This window comes from Sorex araneus, chromosome X (genome assembly GCF_027595985.1).
Source record: "Sorex araneus isolate mSorAra2 chromosome X, mSorAra2.pri, whole genome shotgun sequence".
NCBI classification, from domain to species: Eukaryota; Metazoa; Chordata; class Mammalia; order Eulipotyphla; family Soricidae; genus Sorex; species Sorex araneus.
In genome coordinates this window covers 103,594,780-103,618,129 of record NC_073313.1, presented here as the reverse complement: position 1 = coordinate 103,618,129, position 23,350 = coordinate 103,594,780, and the positions used below count along the sequence as shown (strand labels likewise).

Genomic DNA, 23,350 nt, shown 5'->3' with positions numbered 1-23,350 from the left:
CTGCTGTCCAACTCTTACACCAACTTCACCAGCATACTGGGTGTAGCCCTGTAAAAAATTGGGTAAAGGATCTGTATAGATACTTTTCTAAAAATGGCATTACAATGGCCAGCAAGTACACAAAAAGGTGTTTAACATCACAAATTATGAAGAAAAAGTAAATCAAAATCACAGTAAGACATCGCCTCATACCTGTTACAAGGGCTATTATAAAACTTAAGAGGGAACAACTTTTGGCAAGGATATGGAGAAAGGGGAATCCTTTAGGCTGTTAGAGTCAATTGGTACAGCTAGTAAGGAAAATAATATGGAGCTTCCTCAAAAATTAAAAATAGAACTACCATAAGATACAGCAATCCTACTCCTGGATTTATTTAAGGAAAATAAAATCATTATGTCAGAGCAAATTTCTGCACTGTTACGATCATTGCAATATTATCTAGAATAGCATGGAAGATTCAGTTTATTCTTTATGGTACACAGTCTGCAGCTATAAGACAAGAAACAATCTAAAAGTCCATTGACAGAATGTGCTATATATTCACACACAATGAAATAATCCTTAGTTCTTAAATTGGAAGGAAGTCCTGCAATTTGCAACAGCATGAAAGAACCTTGAAAGCATTATATTAAGTAAGTCAGACAGAAAAAGATGGCTATACATGAGTTCACTTTTACATGGAATCTACTGTAGCTGAATTCACATAAGTGGAGACAGGAACAGGACATAGCACAAAGGTAGGGGCAATAAGAAGCTGTTGGTCAAATGGTAGAGACTTTCAGTTATATGAGAAGTCCTAGAGATCTAATATACAGAATGGTGGCTAGAATAAACAGACTTTATTGTATACCAAAAAGCTGCTGTGAGAGATTTAATTTCTTTCAAAATATAGAACATTTTTAGGGCTGGAGAAGTAGTTCAGCAGGTAGGGCACATGGCTGACCCAGTTTCAATCCCTTGCAGCCCATATGATCCCCAGAGCCCTGCTAGGAGTAATTCCTGATTGCAGAGGAATTATTCCTGAGTACTGCCAGATGTGCCCCCACCCCCAAAATCCCTGTAAGACATTGTCACACACAGGAAACAAACTGGACATAGTGAAGAATATTAACATATTTATATAAGAAAGTTAAGAACCAAAGTGTGCTTGATTCTAGCTTTTGATTTCTAAGTCAGAAGTTTCATGAGCCTGTACAGGCTAAAACTCAATAACCAATAATCAATGAAACCTTAAAATGCCAAAGCATTTCAATCTAAATAAACGGAACTGGAATTTCTAGAGGTGAGATACAGATGTACTTTTTTGGTTTTGGGGCCACACCAAAGGGGTGTTGAGGGCTTACTCTTGGCTTTGTGCTCAAGGATAACTCCCAATTCCTGATCTAGTAGGGTTCAGCTGACCATATGTGATGCTAAAGAACAAACTTGGGCCAATTATATGCCAGGCAAGCACCTGGGCTGCACTGTCTCTCTGACCTTGGTAACAGTTGTGGTTTGTTGTTTTCTTGTTTTTTTTTTCTGAGATGGGGGACATACCCCATGTGGAGTGCCCAGGATTGAACCTGGGTTGGCTGTGAGAAAGGCAAGCACCTTGCTTGCTGTACTACCTCTCTGGTCCCAGGGCATATTTATTTTTAAGAAAAAAATTACAGATATGTCTAATGTGTACTGATGGTAGTAATCTAGTGCTACATACCAGGCTGTTCTAATTGATGGCAGGTTTATTTATAAGGGGAAAAGCATATAAATTAAGTGATACAAATGCTGAGATTAACAAAAGATGATACCGTCTTTTGTAAATTTGTTTGGAGAAATTAGGGTCAAGTAGCATTTTATTCCCAAAAAATGGGAGCAAAATGTTGAATAGTCTACTAACTACGCAAATGTGAGTAATCACTGTCAAGTTATGGAACTAAATTTCTTTATCCATAAATCAGGGATTATAAGTTTTATTAACACTTAACAAATATAATAAGAATATGATTAAAATATGTATATAAATGTATTATGGTAATTAAAAAGTATATGGATATTATTTTAGTGACAATAATACCCTTATATATAATTTATACTGTATCACTGTCATCCCATTGCTCATCCATTTGCTCGAGCGGGCACCAGTAAAGTCTCCACTGAGACTTGATGTCACTGTTTTCGTCATATCGTATACGCTATGGGTAGCTTGCCAGGCTCTGCTGTGCGGCCGGGATACTCTTGGTAGCTTACCGGGCTCTCCAAAAAGGATGGAGCAATTGAACCCGAGTCAGCCATGTGCAAGGCAAACGCCTCACCAGCTGTGTTATTGCTCTAGCCCCACATAGCTGTACACCATAAAAAAAAGTATGGGCTTTAGTTAACAATGCATTAGAGGACAGAGAAAGAGCATAGAGAGCAGGGCGCTTGCTATGCATGCAGCCAGCCCATTTTACATCTCTAGTACTCCATATGGTCCTCTAAGTTAGCCAGAAGTGGTCCTTGAGTACAGAGCCAGGAGTATGCTGAATACTTCCGGGTGTTGCCCCCCAAACCATAATAACAATAATGATAGTAATAATGATGATAATAATAATAATAATAACGATAATGATGCATCATAGATGATCAACAAGCATATGAGTAATCATCAGTGATTATCAGGGAAATGCAAATCAAAATCACAGTGATAAATGCCTCACACTAGTGGGAGCAGCAGATATCAAAAACGGTCAGAAACAACAAGTGCTAGAGCACTGGGGAGAAAAAGGAATCCTCATTCATTGCTGGAAAACAGGAATCCTCATTCACTGGTGGGGGCAAATATAAATAAATTCAGCCCCTGGAGAACATAGCATAGACAGTTCTCCAAAAAAGAAAACTAAAACTACAATATGATCCAGCAATTACTGTCCAAAGTATTTTCCGAAAGAATACAAAAACACAAATTTGGAAATAAAATATGAATATACATGTTTATTGTAGCTCTATTCAAAAGAGTCAAGACCTGTAAACAGGGACCCTCTGCGCCTAAAGACTTTGATTCCAGAGATGTAACACATTCGGGCATCCAGCGCAGCATCCGATAGCGATGCACTGGGACACCGAACTGGGCTACAACTCTGTGCTGCCGGGGGTGGATTTTTTTTTCCTCCCCACCCTGTCTTCCTGCACGGAAAGCGGCGGGCTGGCGGCACCCACGTGGCAGGCGCCATCTTCTGTGACTCCAAACCCAGAGGTATTCGGTTTTTACTTTTGGGGCTCCCAGGAACTCATGGGAAGGGGGCGTAACCGGCACACCCTCGGCCCAGATAAATCCGGAGCCTCTGAGCGCGAATCGGACCCTTTGCGCCTAAAGACTTTGAATTCAGAGACTTCTTACAGCAATGCACTGGGACTGTGAGCTGGGCTATGTAATTTCTGGCAGAATTTTCCCTGGACTTTATACAGAAATCCAAAACCACTTGGACGCTTCTGCGTCCGCGCGACTTAACATTTATAATTGTCAGCAATGTGAAACGGTTCCTTTTGAACAGGTCTAACTTGGGGGGGAAACTCCAAATAATAACAGTAAGTTTTTGTTGAAATATTGAAGGTTTTTAATGTAGCAGCCACCTCTGGACTGTGAACTAAGCAAAAGCCCCACGCTGGCCGATGCGGCATGGCATGCACCATACTATGAGGCGCAGGAAGGGGGATGAGGGGGAAAAAGAAAAAAAAAAGGGAAAAGGAAAAAGGAAAAAAAAAAGAGAGAGAGTTATGTACTTGTAGCAGTGGGGCTACATATCTCTTCATCTCCAGCAATGAAAAACTAATTATCAAATGTAGTAGGTCTGTCTCTCTTGATTGGAAACTCCAACAACTATGGTGAGTTTTGTGTTGAATTATGTAATGTAATCAAGGTAAAGAAAAAATGAAGTGAAATTCATTAGTTATACAATAGGGGGTAGGGGGTGGGGGCGGGGGGTATACTGGGGTTTCTGGTGGTGGAATGTGGGCACTGGTGAAGGGATGGGTGCTTGAATATTGTAAAACTGACATATAAACCTGAGAACTTTGTAACTTTCCACATGGTGATTTAATAAAAATTAAAAAAAAAAGCAGATGCCCAGGAGGGGTAATATTCGAGGCCAATTAAATCCCAAGTTACAAAAGCAAAAAAAAAAAAGACCTGTAAACAACCCTGTAATGCACAGGAGGTAAGTGGATAAAGATGTGGTAGACATATACATGGAATAATACTCAGCTAAAATAAGATGAATAATTGCCACTTGTGGCAACATGGGTGGGATGGGAGGGTGTCATGCTAAGTAAAATAAGTCAAACAGAAAATTCAAATAAGTCATATAAATCACAGTGCTTTCAAAAAATAAAATTTGAGGAAAAAAAGAAAAGAAAATTTTCTTGCTATCGAGTGGAATCCAGCCTGGTTTCTGGCAGCCTAGCCTAAAACAGATCTATGTCCCCTGATCTCTCTCATATACACATGTGCGTGCAAACACAATGAGATTTTTGAAATGAAATAATCTGCATTTTAAATTTTCACAGCTTAACTAAAATCCCTCATGTCAGCATAACTTAAAATAAAGTTTAAAAAATGTTTAAAAAGAGAGAAATAGAGCAAGAGATGAAACAATGTTCAATAAATATTAATACCAATCTTTGGTGTCTGATTATTGAAGTGAGATCACCAAAATGGGGGAAGTAGGATGAAAGGGTTAAACTGTCTATGGTGGCATTTTGGTGGTGGACATGGTGTGGTAACGTTTGAACTGAATAACCTGTATTTATATTCTTGTAAAGTGCATCCAGTCTTACAATGGAGACGTTACTGGCGTCCGCTTGAACAAAAATCGATGAAATCGATGAAAGTGCATCCTGAGAGCACAACAGATGAGTGGAAGTTCCCCCAATACCCTCAATGCTAACAAAAATACCAACTGTACAAATGTACCATACAAATGCGACAAGCCAATTAACAGGGAAAGCTGGGCAATGCAGATTGGATAGGACTAGATGGAAACTGAACTCTGTGCATTCTTTCCATAAACCTAAAATTGTTCTAAGTAATATTTAAAATCTAGAGCATTTAAAATATAAAGCATGGGGCTGGAGCGATAGCACAGCGGGTAGGGCATTTGCCTTGCACGCGGCCAACCCGGGTTCGAATCCCAGCATCCCATATGGACCCCTGAGCACTGCCAGGGGGTAATTCCTGAGTAAAGAGCCAGGAGTAATCCCTGTGCATCGCCAGGTGTGACCCAAAAAGAAAAAAACAAATAAAATATAAAGCATGACAACTGTTTCATCAGTAAAGAGACTATTAAAAGATAAGTCAACAATGGATGATTTTTTTATGTTTTCAGTATCTTTTGTTCTAAATATATATAGTAGTATACATAAATATACTAAATATATAGTAGCATATAAGGATACTTTTATCAGTCATTTATTACTATTTGGGAGGATTCCTGAACAGTGCTCAGAAGGTCTAGAATTCTTTTTTTTTTTTTGCTTTTTGGGTCACACCTGGCGATGCACAGGGGTCACTCCTGGCTCATGCACTCAGGAATCACCCCTGGCTGTGCTCAGGGGACCATATGGGGTGCTGGGAATCGAACCCGGGTTGGCCACATGCAAGGCAAACGCCCTACCCGCTGTGCTATCACTCCAGCCCCAGGTCTAGAATTCTTGGCCAATGAGGCTGGTTGTATAATTTAGGAATATGAGTGTTCTTGAGCTCTGCTGTGCTGGGGATTACTAGGGTGAGTTTGGTGGTGCTCAGAGACCTCCAGGGATGCGTCCTTTAATGTACAAGACACCATGTGTTGTTGAGGATTGAATCCTGGTCAGCTCCATGCAAGGCATATGCTTTAAACCCTGTACTATCTCTGTATCCTCAACTGTCCTCAAAAGCAATCCTCTACTTTTCTGGACAATGCCAAAAATCTAACTCAGGGCCTCACATACGCAAGGCAAGACTGGCTGTATAACTGAGTCAAACCCCCAGCCCTTTGTCATTTTGTTATGCCACATTCAAATACCATTTTATTATGCCATTTATTAGAAACTCCAACTGGGTGCAAAAAGTACTCTCACTGTGGTTTTGATTTTCATTCCCCATATGACTAATTATATTGAACATCTTCCTGTACTTATTGGTCTTTTTTGGAACATAAATGCCTTTAGCATCATTTGTAACAGCCAAAACCACAGAACAATCCAAATGTTCATCTGCAGGGGAACATATTAAAATCTTCATATTCACAAAGTGGCGTAGGACTCAGTAACAAAAAGAGTAAATTGTTAGTGTATATAAGCACAGGAACATATCTCAAAGTGATTATACTGACAGAAAGAAGTCAGACACAAATGAGTACATGCTATACAAAATTCTTGAATCTGCTTGATTCCTTGTTGAGGAATAAGAGGACAAGGAAATTTTGGAAGTAACTGTTGCTTTTTAAATCTTTACAGATGTTTAAAAATCAACAGATTGCATGTAAAACGTACATCAGTAAATCATATAAAATGATAAGTACTGGCTATTCTTACAGATACAAGAAATATAAATATATTATAATAGATACAAGAAATATATAATATGTACATGAAATATCTATTCAAATCCTTTAACCTTTTCAAATCCTTTGCTTCCTATCCATTCAAGTCCTTTGACCTATTTAGTATAATATAATATCATAATAGATACAAGAAATACTTATTCAAATCCTTTGACCATTGAAAGCACAGGCTTGTTTGCCTTTTATTATTGAGCTTGTATACTTATCAAATCCTGATTAATATCTATTCAAATCTTTTGACCTATTATAACAATACTATAATAGATACAAGAAAAATCTGTCCAAATACTTTGACTATTGAAAACCAGGCTTGTTTGTCTTCTATTATTGAGGTATGAGAGTTCTTTATATATAACTGAATAGCTGATATTTTTAAAAATTGAGATTCTATAGTTTGTAATACTATCAATAATGGTTTCACATGCACATAATTCCAACACCACACCCATCACCAGAGTCCCATCTTCATCCCCAAAGAACCTCAACACCCCTCCTATTCCTCCACACCCCTGCCAACTCAACTGCCCATTATGTTGCCTTTGGACTTTTGTGCTATTCCTACTGTGTGTCTTTAGGTCTCACATAGGAGAGAGATCATTCTGTATCTGCCCTTTTCCTCCTGACAGATTTCTTTTTATCATGCTATCCTCTAGTTCCATCATGTTACTGCAAATTGCATGATTTTGTTCAGTTTTAGGCATAGTACTGAAGAGTTGACTCTCCTGGACATTAAATTTACAAATATTTTCTGACATTCTTTGATTATTTTTCACTTTATAGTATCTCATTGTAGTATTATAGCATATTTATATTACCACTTTTCATTTTATTGCTATTCAAACTGCCTATTTTGTTCTCTTTTGGGCCACACCCAACAGTGCTCAGGGGTTACTCCTAGGTATGCACTCAGGAACCACTCTTGGCAGTGCTTGTGAGACCATATAGGTTTGCCAGAGATTGAACCTGGGTCAGCTGCATACAAGGCAAGCACGTTACCTGCTATACTATAGCTCCAGCCCCTATTTTTCAATTTTGTTTTGGTTCTTTGTGCTAAAGCAGAGCCCCAGCAGCCGAAGACCTCTGGAACCCAGCCACAGCCATGCTCAAGGCCACTCTCCACATGCTCGGAGGAGCCTCACGCATGAAGGAACTGGCAAAGGAACCCAGGTGTTCGAGACTCAGGGCTGAGATCTCCCAGCCTGCTCGGATTGGGACTGGGCCTCCTCCACCCAGATCCCACATTTTCCACCCACAAACTTCCCACAGCAGCTGTGTAATCCCATCAATGGCCAAGACCTCTTATTGTCTAGTTTTCCCTCTTGGAGAACCTGGCAAGTTACCAAGAGTATCTTGCCCACACGGCAGAGCCTGGCAAGCTCCTGTGGCATATTCAGTATTCCAAAAACAGTTACAATGATGGGTCTCATTCCCCTGACTCCAAAAGAGCCTCCAATATGGCACCGTTGGGAAGCACGAGTAAAGAGACGCTGCTAAAATCTCAGGGCTAGGACGAATGGAGACGTTACTGGTACCCACTCGAGCAAATTGATGAACAAGGGGATGACAGTGATACAGTATTACAGTGTTAAAGCTAAGAAATAAAACCTACTGAATACAAGGTCTATTCCTATGTTTTCTCCACAAGTTTTATAGTTTCAGCTCATATTTAGATCTGATATATCTCAATTTTTATGTATAGTGTGAAGAAAATGTCAAACTCCATTTTCCCTGTGACTATCATTGTCCCACACTATTTATTAAAAATACCATTTTGAATAAAATGAGGTTCCCCTATTAAATATTCTTAGCATCCTTGTTAAAAATTACAGATCACAAAAGAAGAATTCTATTTCTGGACTCTCAATTCTACTACATGAGTCTATATTTTGCCCTTCTACCTGTGTCACATTATCTACATCTGCAGTAAATTTGGAAATTAGAAAATGTGAGTCCTCCCACTTTATTTTTCCTCTCCAATACTATTTTAACTGTTCTAGGTTCCTCGCATTTCCATATAAATCCTATAAAACCGTAAATTTTACTTTTAAAAAATATCTGTTACCATGCTTCTGTGGATTATTAGAATTTTGAGTTACCACTTGAGTTACATTAAAATAAAGCTTACTGACACGTTCCTTTCATTTCAGTGGCCTACAGAGGTGAAAAGAATGTCCTTGAATGAGGAGGAAGGAAAGTATCAGTTGAAGATGGGAAGCTTGAAACCCAAGAAGCCAATAAGCCCTGGAGTGTTAGTAAGAGGATTCAGCAAAAGCTAGAGATATCCAAATCAACAGAAGATGCAGATAAAGATAAAAATAGTGATTAATGAATATGGATCTTAAATTACACTTTTTTAAGGAGCCTATTTTTGGACAAATCTATTTTATTCCTCTATGCTAAAATTAGCTGTTTTAATGAGGGATTATGTTATTGTAAATACAAACTTTAAGAAAATCACGTTTGTCTTTTAGATTCCAAGTCTCAGTGAAGGACAAGTGCTAAAGGAAGAATTTTATCTTTTGGGAGTAGCTCCTGAGCACTGAGCACCATTAAGTACTGCCTAAACACCAAGCCAAAAAAAATCCCCCCAAATTACAAAGTTTTGGCCTAATCATACAACATTTGAATTTTTGAAGAACTATTGAACTATTACATAGATTTTTAAAAATCTAAGCATCTAAGCTTGGGTGAGGAAAGATAGTACAGGGGTTAGGACGCATGTCTTCCTTGTGCCAATCTGAGATTGATCCCCAGCACTACCTGGCCTTTTGCGCATGGCCAGGGGAAGCCCTGAAGACCTCTGAGAATTGTCAGGTTTGTCCCCAGAAGATTCTTGTACCACAGGGTACAGCACTGAACTGCCAGCCAGATTGGCTGAGTAACACTGGGGAGTGACACTTGGGAGAATCCCTCTTTTGAAGAACCACAACTAACAAACAACAAAACCCCACTAATCTTAATCTTCCTAAAGGTTTTACTTTTTGGTTTTGGAGCTAAATCTGGTAGATTTGGGGCTAAACCTGGCAGATATTAGAGTTTTATTCTTGACACTGTGCTCAGATTCACTACTATCAGGCTCAAGGGCCATATGGGGAGCTAGGGATTGAACCCAAATCAGCCACATGCCCTATCTGCTGTACCGTCACTCCATCCTGAACAGTTTTTTTGCTTTGATTTTTCTGAACCTAAGATTCTACCCATGGTCATACCAGGTTTTATGCATCCATTAACTGGATGGTCACACTTGTGACAGAATATTCTTTTGGACAATTAATGCCTGAGCAGAAACTAAGTCACATCTAGAAGGTGAGTGGATTCCACAATAGGTATTCCTAGATCAGTTTGGTTTTTGATATCTGACACTGCCATTAGATGTACCATATGCGTCTAACAGTGTAAGAATGGAAGGGAAAAATTTAAATATTTTTAGTGTGCAACTTTTCTACAAACAGGTTTAAATTAGAATACCTTAGAGGCTGGGGCAATAGTACAGTAAATACTTGCCTTACAAGTGGCCGACTTGGGTTAGATCCCTGACCCCACATACAGTTTCATGAGCTTGCCAGGAATGAGTACAGAGTCAGGCATAAGGCCTGAATAGAGCTGATTGGGGCCCCCAAACCAAAATCAATAGATCAATTAAAATCTCTGATGTAGGCTGGATCTATAAAAGATTAAATTTTTTTTAAAAAAACTGTTTAAATAACTTTTTGTTTTAAAATTAAAACAAAAATACAAATAAACATTTCTCTCAAATATCAAAAGCTGATCTGGAAATAGGTTCCTATTATGTTTCTAATTTTAAATTATATTATAATTGTATCTTTTCAGGGCCAGAGATACAGTACACAGACTAAGGTTTGCCTTGCAAGCGTCTGACACAGGGTCTCTGGAGCCTGCCAGGTGTGATACCTGAGCACAGAGACAGGAGTCAGGCCTAAGCACCACTGGGTGTGGCCCCCTAACAAATTAGATGGTAATTTTTTAAATAAATTTATACTTTTGTAACTTAGAATTAAATCCATCCATCCCACAGAGCTAAAACATCTGTGTTTTAGTTGTGATTTCTATTATAGTTAGATATAATATGATGTATTTTATAGTCACAGGAAACATTACCAATTAATGCAAATAAACACTAGTGTGTGCTAAACTATCATTATTTTCTGCATTACTGTGTAGAAAATGGGACCAAAAATAAGAATATAAGGGATCATAGAGAGAGAGTTCAGCAAGTAAGATGCTTGCCTTGCATATAGCCAACCTAGATCAATCCCCAGCACTCCACATCACCCGCTCCCACCTCCCCTTCTCCAACACCCCCGGGGAGTGGTCCCTCAGTACAGCGCCAGGAATAAGCTCTGGGTACTGTCTGGTGTGGTCACACACAAAAAAATTTAGAACATGACATACTGTTCATTACAAAGACTAGTGAAACATATTTATATGGGTAACATGAATAACATGGATCTGAGCAGTACATATTCAAGTAAATGTGGATTTTCTTCAAAACGGGAAACATAAACTTATGGTATCAATAAATACCTTATGTATAGTATTTTAATGAATTTTCTCTTATAATTTTTCTTTTCTCTAGTTTTTTTTAAGAATATGGTATCAATGCATATAATATGCTGAAAGTATGTGCTCATTGGCATTTCCTTATCAGAAGGCTTACCTGTTGTAAATATTTGATTTTTTCTGCTGCTGGTTTGCAGAAGATATTTGCATTTCTAAATAAGGCATAGTAACTCAATGTTTATAATTTCTTGATAGTCTATAATTTCTATTATTATAATGTAATTTCAAGGCATCAAGTAAGAGATATTACCTTCTTAGGCCACTGTGTTTAAAACTAAGCTAAATGGCTCCATTTTCCCTTCACTTAGTAATTCTAAAAAATAACTTTGCTTAGTAGTGTTTATTTCTTGAGATTCTAATAAAAATAAAACACTAATTTGTTTTCAAATCCCTTGATCAGAATTTTTCAAAGCCTGTGTAAATACCTAGATTTTAATGTGACTTTGTAAAAGGTGGAATTCAACTGATATTTATTTAAAAAAATTGGATATAGTGGCTGGGGTTAACTGCTCTTCAGATTCACAACCTAAATCTCTAAGGAGCTGCAAGCCAAGCAACTGGTCCTTCTAGCTAAAATTCTGATATGCTTCGGGGATGGGGCGGGCCAAGTCCTCACACCCACATGCCACTGCTTCCACCATGCCAACAGCCTGCGGTCTAATTTCACAGCTTCGCTAAGAATCTTAGAAGACACATGCCAATTCTGCAGATTCTTTAATTTCTGGACCATGAGGCCACATATGCTGTCGTGGAACATCTCCAAATTCCACAGTACTGAAATTCCAGTCAGAGCACACTGACTTAAATGGGTAACATATAAGTCAACTAAATTCAATCAAAATCAGTAACACAGAAGGTACTACTAGTAATGAGAAGCTTAGTAAATCCTCAAAGGCTTGACCTCATGGTTAGATATAACAATTTTCACAAATCTTCTTTTACTTAAGTATTTTGATAATTCCTTTAGCCATTTGGTTGTAACAAGCAATATAAAACAAATATCTTGTGCATACTAAGGGAGCAGGCTTTCGGCATGACTGGGAAATGGGGACAGTGATCACTCAGGTGGTGGGACTGGTGCTAGAACATCAAAGCACATAACAGCAGTACTATGAACTATTTTGTAAATAATGGTGCTTCAATAAAGTAAAAAAAAAATTAAAGAAGAAAAAAAAAGAACTGGAACTTACATGCTATCCCAATTACACTGGGGAGTATTTATTTGTATCACATTTTTGATGGACCCATAGGAAAAATTTCATAGTCTTTTCTTACTTCCATTTAGGTTTGTTGAATTAGCCTTTACAAAATTGTTAAAAAATATTTTTGTGTAAATTTATAATACTTGGTAAAATAATGTACTGCATACATTTCTTCTTGTTTATCGAGGTGCTGTGAAATGGAAATAGTTCCTGCCTAAAAAGTACTCTTCATTGATTTTTAATGTACTATTGTTAAAGTGAGATATACTAATAATGCATATATGAGCCAATGGTCTTCAATATGATGAAATAAAAATCTCAATTGGAGGAAGTGGAAGACAGCATGTTGAGTGAAGTAAGACAGAAGAAGAGGGATAAACACGGGATGATCTCACTTATTGTTGGTATACAGAATAACTAGAAAAAGGAAACAAGTTGTGACCTCTAGCCTTTAGCTATCTCCCTTGCTCTTCAAATTTGAATTTTAGTGAAAATATCACTGTATCACTGTCATCCCATTGCTCACTGATTTGCTCGAGCAGGCACCAGTAATGTCTCCATTGTGAGACTGGTTGTTACTGTTTTTGGCATATCGAATACACCACAGGTAGCTTGCCAGGCTCTGCTGTGATGGCGGGATACTCTCAGTAGCTTGCTGGGCTCTCGGAGAGGGACAAAGGAATTAAACCCGGGTAGGCCGCATGCAAGGCAAATGTCCTACCCGCTATGCTATCACTCCAGCCCAGTGAAAATATAGTTATAATTCGATATATTTTATTATTCTATGAAAAATAAGGAGTCCCAATTAGGAAATTAGAAACAGCCAGGCTGTTTTCACTCGGGGCGCCCCAGAGGGTGGCGGGTGAGAATCCTCAACCCCAAGGGACCCAGCCCCTATAGCCAACCTCCACTACCCAACCGCTGCCATGCTCCAGGCTGCTTTCTGAGCCCATTTTCCATAATCACCCATATATATATACGTATATATATATATATATATATATATATATATATATATTGGAGAGCCTGGCAAGCTACCAAGAGTATCCTGCCCACATGGCCAGAGCCTGGCAAGTTACCAGTGGCATATTCAATATACCAAAAATAGTAATGATAGGTCTCATTCCCCTAACCCTAAAAGAGCCTCCAATTGTTGGGAAAGACGAGTAAGGAAAGGCTGCTAAAATCTCACAGCTGGGAGGAATAGAGACATTACTGGTGCCCACTCGAGTAAATCAACGAACAACAGATGACAGTGATACAGTGATACAGTGATGAAAAATAAGATTACTTGCACTCAAAATTAATTTGACTTGAATTTACATTTTCATAAAATATTTATTAAACATCAAAATTAGGATCTTATCTATTCTTTCTTTTCAAAAATTACTTTCCTTTTCTAATATTAAATTAGTAAATAAATAATACTATTTTTCTTTGAGCTACAGTATATATTAGACTGACCTACTCAATAATTTTATTATAGTTTAAGTAACATGGTTATAATAGTGTTAATGCTTATGGTATTGTTATACAAAGTTACTCTACAATCACCAAAATGTTGAAGATCCTCCATTACTATCCCCAAGTTGCCTCTAGTCTGCCTCTTAATATATCCTTACTGCTTGGTAATCTAAGTTTTGGAATCCAAGGGTTTGTCATTGTTTGACACTGTCTATTCCCTTGTTTTATCACTCTGTAGCATAGATGAGTGAAATAATTCAGTATTTGTCCTCTCTGACTTATTATGCTCAATGATACCTACCCATCCCATCAACAGTACAGCAACACATGGTTTAATCTTTTTGTTCAGCTGCATAATACCACATTATGTATATGTACTACAAATTCTTTATCCATTCATCATCATTGACATTTGAGTTGTATATGTGGGCTATTATACATAGTGCTATACTGAACATATATATGTGAATATATCTTTTTGACTGAATGGAATTGTGTTTTGGGGTTAGATGTCAAGTAGAATCACAGGGCAATATGGAAGCTCTGTTCTTACTTTTCTGTTCTTACTTCTAAAGGAGTTTCCTTGCTTTTATAAAAGATATTCAGACTGTGTTAAAATTGCTGCAACTCCATGGTGATAGGAACACATAGCACTGCACTGTAGCACTGTTGTCCCGTTGTTCATCAATTTGCTTGAGCAGGCACCAGTAATGTCTCCATTGTGAGGCTTGTTCTTACTGTTTTTGGCATATTGAATTTGCCAAGGGTAGCTTGCAAGGCTCTGCCGTGTGGGCAGGATACTCTCGGTAGCTTGCTGGGCTCTCGGAGAGGGACAGAGGAATCGAACCCGGGTTGGCCGCGTGCAAGGCAAATGCCCTACCCGCTGTACTATTGCTCCACTCCAAGAACACAATCATTTGATAATGTCAATAAAGTTTTAAATTATGTTTCCTTAAAAAGTATACAGTTCTTCATTCTTTTGCTCTATGATGTAAATCAGAAAAATGATTTCTCTAGTTTTCAATTAAGGAAAAAAACTAAATATGATTAGGAAAGTTACTAAGAATTCCAAAAACACAAACATTTTCATCAAAATGATTAAATTACTATATATTTACCTCTGTGCCAATATCAGGATTTTTAACTGAAGCTGTCCCACACTTTAACTTGAGTTTTGACACAAGCTGCTCAAAATCTTTTACTTCACTGAAGCGATATGCTCTTTTTCCTTTGATGCTAATGACAACAGATTTGTTGTTATCATCTGTCTTATCTATAGCTAAAACCTGAAGGGTAAAAACATACATAAATTAATCACATTTTCTAAGCTGCTGACACATTAATCAAAATGTATTTGGTTTACGCTTTGGTGGCTAAAAGATTTGGTCCAGTGGTATGACCTATGAAGAAATAGACTAGGAGTATGAATTGTAACACAATGATATAAATAATCTTAAAGCATGTTATATAATTTCTCCAAGAAAAGGTTTAACTAGAATGTGCCTATAAAAATGACACAAAAACCACCATTTTTATGAAAAAATATATATTACAAACAAAAAATGATAATACATAATTAAAAATTAAGTCCTGCGATGAACTGAGAAAAATAACAACAAAAAACCTTGTAAACTTGTGGAAAACTATAGTTCTACTGGAGTAAATGGAAGTTAGATATGAGGAATGCAGAGAGGTCTCTTTGGTGGTAAGGTGGTAGATGAGTAACTCATATATATGGGTGTTAAGCTATATCCCAGAAGTTATATAAAGCTGTACACTAATGATAAATCAATTTTAAAAGTGGGGCACATTATGTGATGCACATTAATTCCAACTGTCCAACATGAAGTTAACTTAAATATCCGTCAACAGATAGCTAGATTTAAAAAAAAAAGCTGTTGTATATATATTAGATGAAATACTATTGTGCCATTCAAAGAGATGAAACTGTGTCTCTCTAAACAGATAAAATGGATGGATTTTGAGGGGACTGGGATATGTGAAATGAGAAAGTGAAAGATACTTATCAGATGGTTTCACTCATAGGTGAAATTACTAAAGCAAACAAACAGGACACAAACAACGAAACTACCATCTAGAATCAGTGAACATCACAGTGGTTGCTAGAGCGATAGAAGAGAAGTGAGGGGAATAAACAGAGTGCTAAAGATAAATAGAATGCTACAAACAGAGATAGGCCAGAAAATGAGATCTAGACTTGAGAAGAAAATGTAGTATATGAAAATGAATTTGATTTTTGGGGGGTTATGGTTTGGTTTGGGGCCACACCTGGAATTTCTCAGGGTTTATTCCCAGGCTTACTATGTGCTCAGGGATCACTCCTAGAAAGACTCAGGGGACCATATGGGGTACAGGGGCTTGAACCTGGGTTGACGAGATGCAAGGCAAATGTCCTACTCACTGCCTTATCTCTTCAGCCTCAATCAATCTTGATTGAAATATTGAGATTGGCAAACTTCTCTGCAAAGGGCCAGATAAAGTAAATCTTTTAAGATTTGGGAGGCTAAGATAGGCATCTTTCGTATACTACTATTTTTTAAAAACAAAAAAATTCTCAGTTTGCCGTCTGTAAAACTACAGCATTTTGGGGTGATTGTGGCATTAGTAAGTTTACAACATTTATGATATCATTTGATAAGTATATTGTTCTAGTGTGGGGCAAAGCTGACCACGGGGGAAGCTGTACATGTGTAGAGTGGATATATAATATACTTTCAATTTCTTTTTGTTTGTTCTGGGGCCTTACCAGGTGGTGTTAATGGCTTACTCCTGGTTCTAAGATCAGGGATCACTCCTGGCGGTGTAGGGAACCATATGTTATGCTGGGAATTGAAGCCAGGTCAGTCATGTATAAGGCAAGTGACATACCCACTAGTGATACTATTGTGTTGGACCCTATACTTTTAATTTTCCTGTGAGCCTAAAATTGCTCCAAAAAGACAAAACCTTAAGAAGCGGAAAACAGGCTATGGGACAAATTTGGTCTAAGATCTGAAAACAAATAAATAAATTCAGTGCTGAAAATTTATTTCAGAATTACACAAAGGCTACCAATTTTCTTTGGATCATGTGCTTCGATGTGATAGTAAGTGTTGCTCATATTGTAAATGTGTGACTGTAAATGTGTGAGTGACCAAGTTCCATTTTGAGTCATCCTAAACCCTTATGTTGTTTATGAAAATTATTTTCCTTTCTATTTTTACTCACAATAAGGACTGACTCTTATCCATGTACTAAAGAGTACTCATCCATGTTCTGAAGAGTACTCATCATGAAGTATAACACTAAACTTAAAAAAATGATCACTTAAAATTACTTAACAAATGTTGCATATTGAGTTTTTAATAATTTACAGCATGAAGGGACATTTTAATCTGTGAGTGATAACATTTTCAAACTAAAAACTGATATGTAATCAAATTTACAATACCTCTCGTAATGGGATGATTACACTACAGAGATTACCATCCTGGCTAGCAAAGCAGACATAGTTTTCTGAGATGCACATTTTCCCATGAGTATTGAAGTGGCTGAATGGTACCCATAAGAAACATTCATGTACTTCTTTCAAAGTCTCCTCTTTGGGCAGCCTAAAAAAGGTATTAAACTGCTCGCTATGGGCTCGATTTTCCAGACCTCTGTAGGAAAGAAAAAAAGGCAGGGGGAATCAAATGATGGCTTCTAAAGAATAGATTGTCCATATTAATCTAAATGTACTATAAAGCAGAAAATGGATTCCTAACAAATTCCTATTGTTTAATTTGTAGATAATAATGCACAAAAGTCAGAGACAAAATAGGCCTTTGAACCATCTGTTAAGCAGTGATTTTCTGCAAGATTATTACAACTGTACTACATATTCATAATATGTGAATCTGGCTAAAGATGACATTAGCAATCATTTTCATATCTGTCAATTAAAAAATCAAGTTACCCTGTTCAAACAAAATCAATAACAAAACCTGAAGGCATCAAAATATAGAATGGAAGAACTGTCTACAGAATTTTAAAAATAAGTGAAGCAAAATTTTTAAATTTAAAATATATTTAAAGTGTAGGCAAAATAAAACAACATTGCTTATACAGTATTTGCTAAAGTTTAGGTGTCAATAAATACATATGCCTTGCTAACTGATACATATATAGAAATAAAAACTTAAAATAGCATCATTTTTCTAGAGATACTAAAGACTTGTTCTGAGCAACAACGTCATCTGGGGTAATAAATTATACAAGTTATAGCTCAAATTCAATGAAGTAAAAACTAAATCCATTCTTTCAGCAGATACTATTTAGATGTGTGATACTTGACCTTGTCTTTAAAATAATTCTAATATGAACAGAATATCATTTTTAACCTAACATAATTTGTAATTTGGTAGATTATTTCACTATTAATTGTATGAATTAAATTTTATTCATATTATTTATATGAACTTAAGTATATCCATGCTATATTAGCTTAAGGGGTAAAGCACTGTAGAATAATATGTATTCTATTTCATTCATTTTTTTCGCAATTATTTTTTAACTTGTAAGTACTAAAGCACAGGTGACACACTGCATTTAACCACTGTCATTATCTTCTATTATTTAAATTATAGAATACATATGAAAACATGAGAAGCCAAATAGCAAATACACTTCATTTTAAGAAAAATGTCATCTGGAGACTAATTACTATTAACTTGCCAGGTAAAAGGATTCATATATAGATGACTTTTTGTAAGCTCTCTTCAAATGCACATAGATGTAATAGATTTACCTTCCTATTTATTATAGACTTGGCAATGAAAAATTAATAAATTATCTTTTAGGAGATATTTTAGGGGAAATAAAATAATTAAAAATTTATGTCTAATGGTGGCCAATCAAGGGAAAAACCATAAAAGCAAATGCCTAACATTTATATTATAACAAATAAGATTCTTAATCCTTTTAGAGTTCTATTTATAAATCTAGCATCCTAGAACCTAATTTTGGTATTAAAGTGTAAGAAGTTCTTCTTGCTAATCTCTTTCACCCCAAAGCAGGCAGGATCACAAAGGAATTCTTATATAGAGAGATTTTCAAAAATCTTCGGAATGGTTAAAAGGAACAATTGTACCAGTTAAGGTTTGCAGTAATCATATAACCCTCAAGGACACTTACTGTGACCTATCCATAAGAATTCAGCTTAGATTTCACTTACACTTTTCCTTACAGTCTATACCCTCATCCTCCTTGACAGAAGCTGCTTTCACTAGCTATTTCTGGATTCTCTCCTCTCTCCCTCCCCGCTCTGGCATGCTTATTTTAGTCAACAGCTATGAGTGTTGAGGAGAATGAAAGGGTTCTGGTCAGTTTCACCAAACCAAATATCATGGCAAAAAGCTACCAGAGACTTCTGATGTAGGTAGTAATAATGATTAACACAGATCTAGTGCTTTATATTTCACAAAGTGCTTTTGAGGCTTAGAAAAGCACTTAAGCTCAGTGGCTTAAAAAATCTACCCAGAAAACACCAGCCATGAGGTCAGATCTCAAACCCTGGTATCACCACATGCATCACAATGATCCTGACAGTCTCACGGTCTCATCTCTGGCAGGAGGAAAACATGCTTTTATATATTATATTGCTTATTCCCCTTGGGCTAGAGCGGATAGCACAGTGGGTAGGGCATTTGCCTTGCACGCGGACAACCCAGCTTTGATTCCTCCATCCCTCTCAGAGAGCCTGGAAAGCTACTGAGAGTATCCCGCCCGCACGGCAGAGACTGGCAAGCTACCCATGGCGTATTCGATATGCTAAAAACAGTAACAACAAGTCTCACAATTGAAACGTTACTGGTGCCACTTTAGCAAATTGATGAACAACGGGACAACAGTGCAGTGCAGTGCTATCCCCCCCCATGCATCATTTTCTTTGTTGGGGGTGGAGGGAGTTTTGGCCACATCTTACAGTTTTCAAAAGCTATTTCTGGCTCTGTGCTAAGAAGTTCTTCTTGGGGGACTATTTGTGGTGTTGTGGATTAAACGTGGGTCAGTCACATGCAAGGCAAACACCTTTTTCCTCTGCTATCTCTCCAGCCTCACACAGATGCACTTTGGAGTGGAAATAACAGATGAGGAAACTGAGGTCCAGAGAGATTATGATGCATCCAAGTGTTATGGTAGTCTCATTCTAAAGTTCATGCTCCACTTACTCAACTAACTTACCTATTTATAGAAAAAAAGCCGCTCCCTATAGGTATGTCTAAAAATAAATAATACATGTAACAACTTCAGACCTCAAATTATCCAGACAACTTGCAGAGAAATTTAGGGTTAGATTAAGCATGCATACAAAAATTTCTACATTTATAAATGAACTGGGAAAATCCCACCAAGATCTAAAGAACTAGCTTTCATGTCTAGCGTCTACTGCTTATAATTAAATTTCATGGAAATGCTATTTATGTCATGCATATGAATACATCAAATATCCCAAATATTAATGATAATCATTAAAGAAAAACTGTACTACACAGAACTAAGATCATACTTAGATCTTTAAATGCTAATAAATTCTACACTTCTTTGATCAAACAATACTTTTAAAACATTAATTAAGCTTTGATTACCTCTTGGTAATTTGTAGAGGATCATCGAGGACTGGGTCATTATCAAATGTTTCCTTATCAAAAAGTCTCTTTATAGCATAGTTGGCTAATTGTTCCATCAGAAGGTATGTCTGGTTTATATGCAAGAACATTGAGAAGTAGTGATTTTCCCCTTGGGAACACACATGAATGCTCTCAGTCAGTAAGACATTGGAAGTCTTTTCGAGTTTTGAAACTGCGTCCCAGGAGATTATGAGTTTTACTGCAAATAAAGAATTATAAGGAGATAATTAAAATTAATTAAATTTATATTTTATTAAATAATTAAAATTCTCAAAATTGACTTGTGGTTATCAATAAAGTCTGTTGAAACAATAACCACTTCAAAAACACCATGGACAACTAAAATACTTTAGAGTTGATGGTTAGTTAAAAATTTGAAGTATAGGGCCAGAGTAATTGTACAGCAGGTACGGGCACTTGCCTTGCACGTAACCTATTGTGATAAAATCCCTGGCACACCATATGGTTCCCCAAATCCTTCCAGGAGATTAATCCCTGAGCACAGAGTCAGGAGTAAGACCTGAGCACAAAGCCAGGAGTAAGCCCTGAGCACTGCAGGTATAGACAAAAAATAGAACAAAACAAAATTTTGTGGTTCTTTTGTTTTTTATTCCTCACTCTGTACTCAGGAATTACTCTTAGTGGTACTCAGGGGACCATATGGGATACCAGGATTCAAACCTGGGTCAGCCACATGTAAGGAAAGTTATCCTACCTGCTGTACTATCTCTCCAACCCCAATAAAAATGTTTTTTGAAGTTTAACCATAAGCATATAATTATGGACACTATAAAGAACAAACAGAATGTTATCGAAAAAATTCAATTGTATTTAAATGTCATTTTACATAATTACCAGCATTGATACAAAATATATCTGAATGTAATAAATGATACTGTTGATCCCTTTTTGTACGTGTTGCAGTTTGGGTTTGGGTACTCTGGCATTTATTTTACTGTTGATCAAATACAGTACTCACACATTCAAGGAAAATTCTCTACCACTTAGCTATATCCCTAGCCCAAGATATATAGAAAGAGGGAGAGAGGGTAGGGGAAAGAGAAAGTTTTGCAGTGACAGGGATCAAACCCAGGGCTTCACATATGAGAGACACGTGCTCTACAATAAAGCCACATCCCCAGTTTCTGGCTTTTATAATTACATTGTATTTCCATACAAGTACTAAAACAGATAGAAGCAAACAAGAAGTTTAACAAGGAAAAGAAGCAATTATGTACAAGATTGCTCCATTATTTAGTATTCATTTAGTCCCCCACAATATTCAAGGCATCCTATACACACTTCTAATGCTTATTTTCCACAACCAGCCTAATAATGATGAAATAAACCTTTTAATATCTAGCCATAATTGCACTTTATATAAGTTCTAGAATGTAGCTCAGTGGAAGAGAGCTTGAGTTGCCTATCCAATACCCTGTGTTTCCTCCCAAGCACTGCACAAATAAAGAAAAACAACCCAAAAATTACTTTTAATACTAGTACTTTATATATAACATAACACTATCACATAACTGATAGGGTAGTCAGCAAGCTCGAAGTTCTGGTAAGCAAATGAAACTACTTACTTTCTGATCCCAACAAAAAAGAATAGAAGCTCAGAAAGTTGGTGCTGAGATAAAGCCATCCCTGGCAAGGAACCCGTCCTTTCCAGTAACTGCAGGAGTAGTAGGTGACTAACTTCTCTTGCTCTGGTAAACCAAAGCATTTTTCGAATTTCAAAAGGGCTTCACGAAATTTCTCTGGATCATCTTCTTTCGCAAAAGATTGCTTTCCCTCTTCAGCGATTAATCCCTAAATGAATCAAAATATGTTCTGAAAATAAACCATTAGCTACTAAGAAAAATATATTCCATACATTCAAACAGTGCTTTAAAACTGAAAACAGCCAGGGGCTGGAGACATAATCAGGCAAAATAATGTGCTTGATCTGCATATAACTAAGCTAGATTCAATCTCCAACACCCCAAATGGTTCTCTGAGACCACAGAAAAAGCAATAAGCTCTGAGCACAGCCAGCTGTGGCCCCCATATAAAAAACAAATGAAGAGGGGCTGGAGAGATAGCACAGCGGGTAGGGCGTTTGCCTTGCATGCGGCCGACCCGGGTTCAAATCCCAGCATCCCATATGGTCCCTTGAGCACGGCCAGGGGTAATTTGAGTGCAGAGCCAGGAGTAACCCCTGTGCATCGCCAGGTGTGACCCAAAAAGAAAAAAAAAACAAATAAAGAAAGAAACTAGGTATAACTGTCCAGATACATAGATGTGTATGTGTGTATATGTATATATATATGTACACATATACACACATACATATACATATATATATATATGTATGTATCTCAAGACAAAGGAGCAGGGGCCAGAGTGATAGTGCAGCAGGTAGGGTTATTGTCTTGCATGTGGCTGACCTTAGTTCAATTCCAGGCACCATACATGGTGCCCTGAGCCCTCCAGGAGTGATTCCTGACTGCAGAGCTGAGTAAGCCCTGAGTAATGCCAGGTGTGGCCCAAAAAACCAAATAAGAAGAAAAAAAAATCAAAGGAGCAGATTTTCTTCAGTTTTATAGTTAGATTTTTTTCTAACAAGTTATAGGGAGTTATCACAAAAATAGGTGCTAAATGTAAGTATTCTGATTCATTGAAGGGTTGATTTAAATTCTAAACTCAAGAGGGATTAAAGTTAAAATATCCTTAAGAACACTCACAAGGTTACTAAAGACTAGCCACCAACTTTATAATTTTCTTTAGCAATAATTTGGGAATCCTAAATCCTAAAAGATGTAGAATAATGACCTTCAGTTTTTGATATGCAACATGATCAAAAATTGTATGCTCTTTATAAAATATATTCGTGCTGCT

General features: G+C 37.1%; 1 protein-coding gene across 1 annotated transcript in view; it reads right to left on the bottom strand.

Annotated features, from left to right (window-relative positions):
• Positions 1–23,350, bottom strand: part of TBC1D8B (TBC1 domain family member 8B) — a 110,164-nt gene that overhangs the window by 59,453 nt on the left and 27,361 nt on the right. Inside the window, exons 4-7 of the mRNA XM_004606318.2 lie at positions 22,057–22,282; positions 20,429–20,669; positions 17,257–17,464; positions 14,924–15,091 (exon numbers count right to left, since the gene is read on the bottom strand). Of these exons, the coding sequence (XP_004606375.2) occupies positions 14,924–15,091; positions 17,257–17,464; positions 20,429–20,669; positions 22,057–22,282 (843 nt within the window). The remainder of the gene's footprint in view (positions 1–14,923; positions 15,092–17,256; positions 17,465–20,428; positions 20,670–22,056; positions 22,283–23,350) is intronic.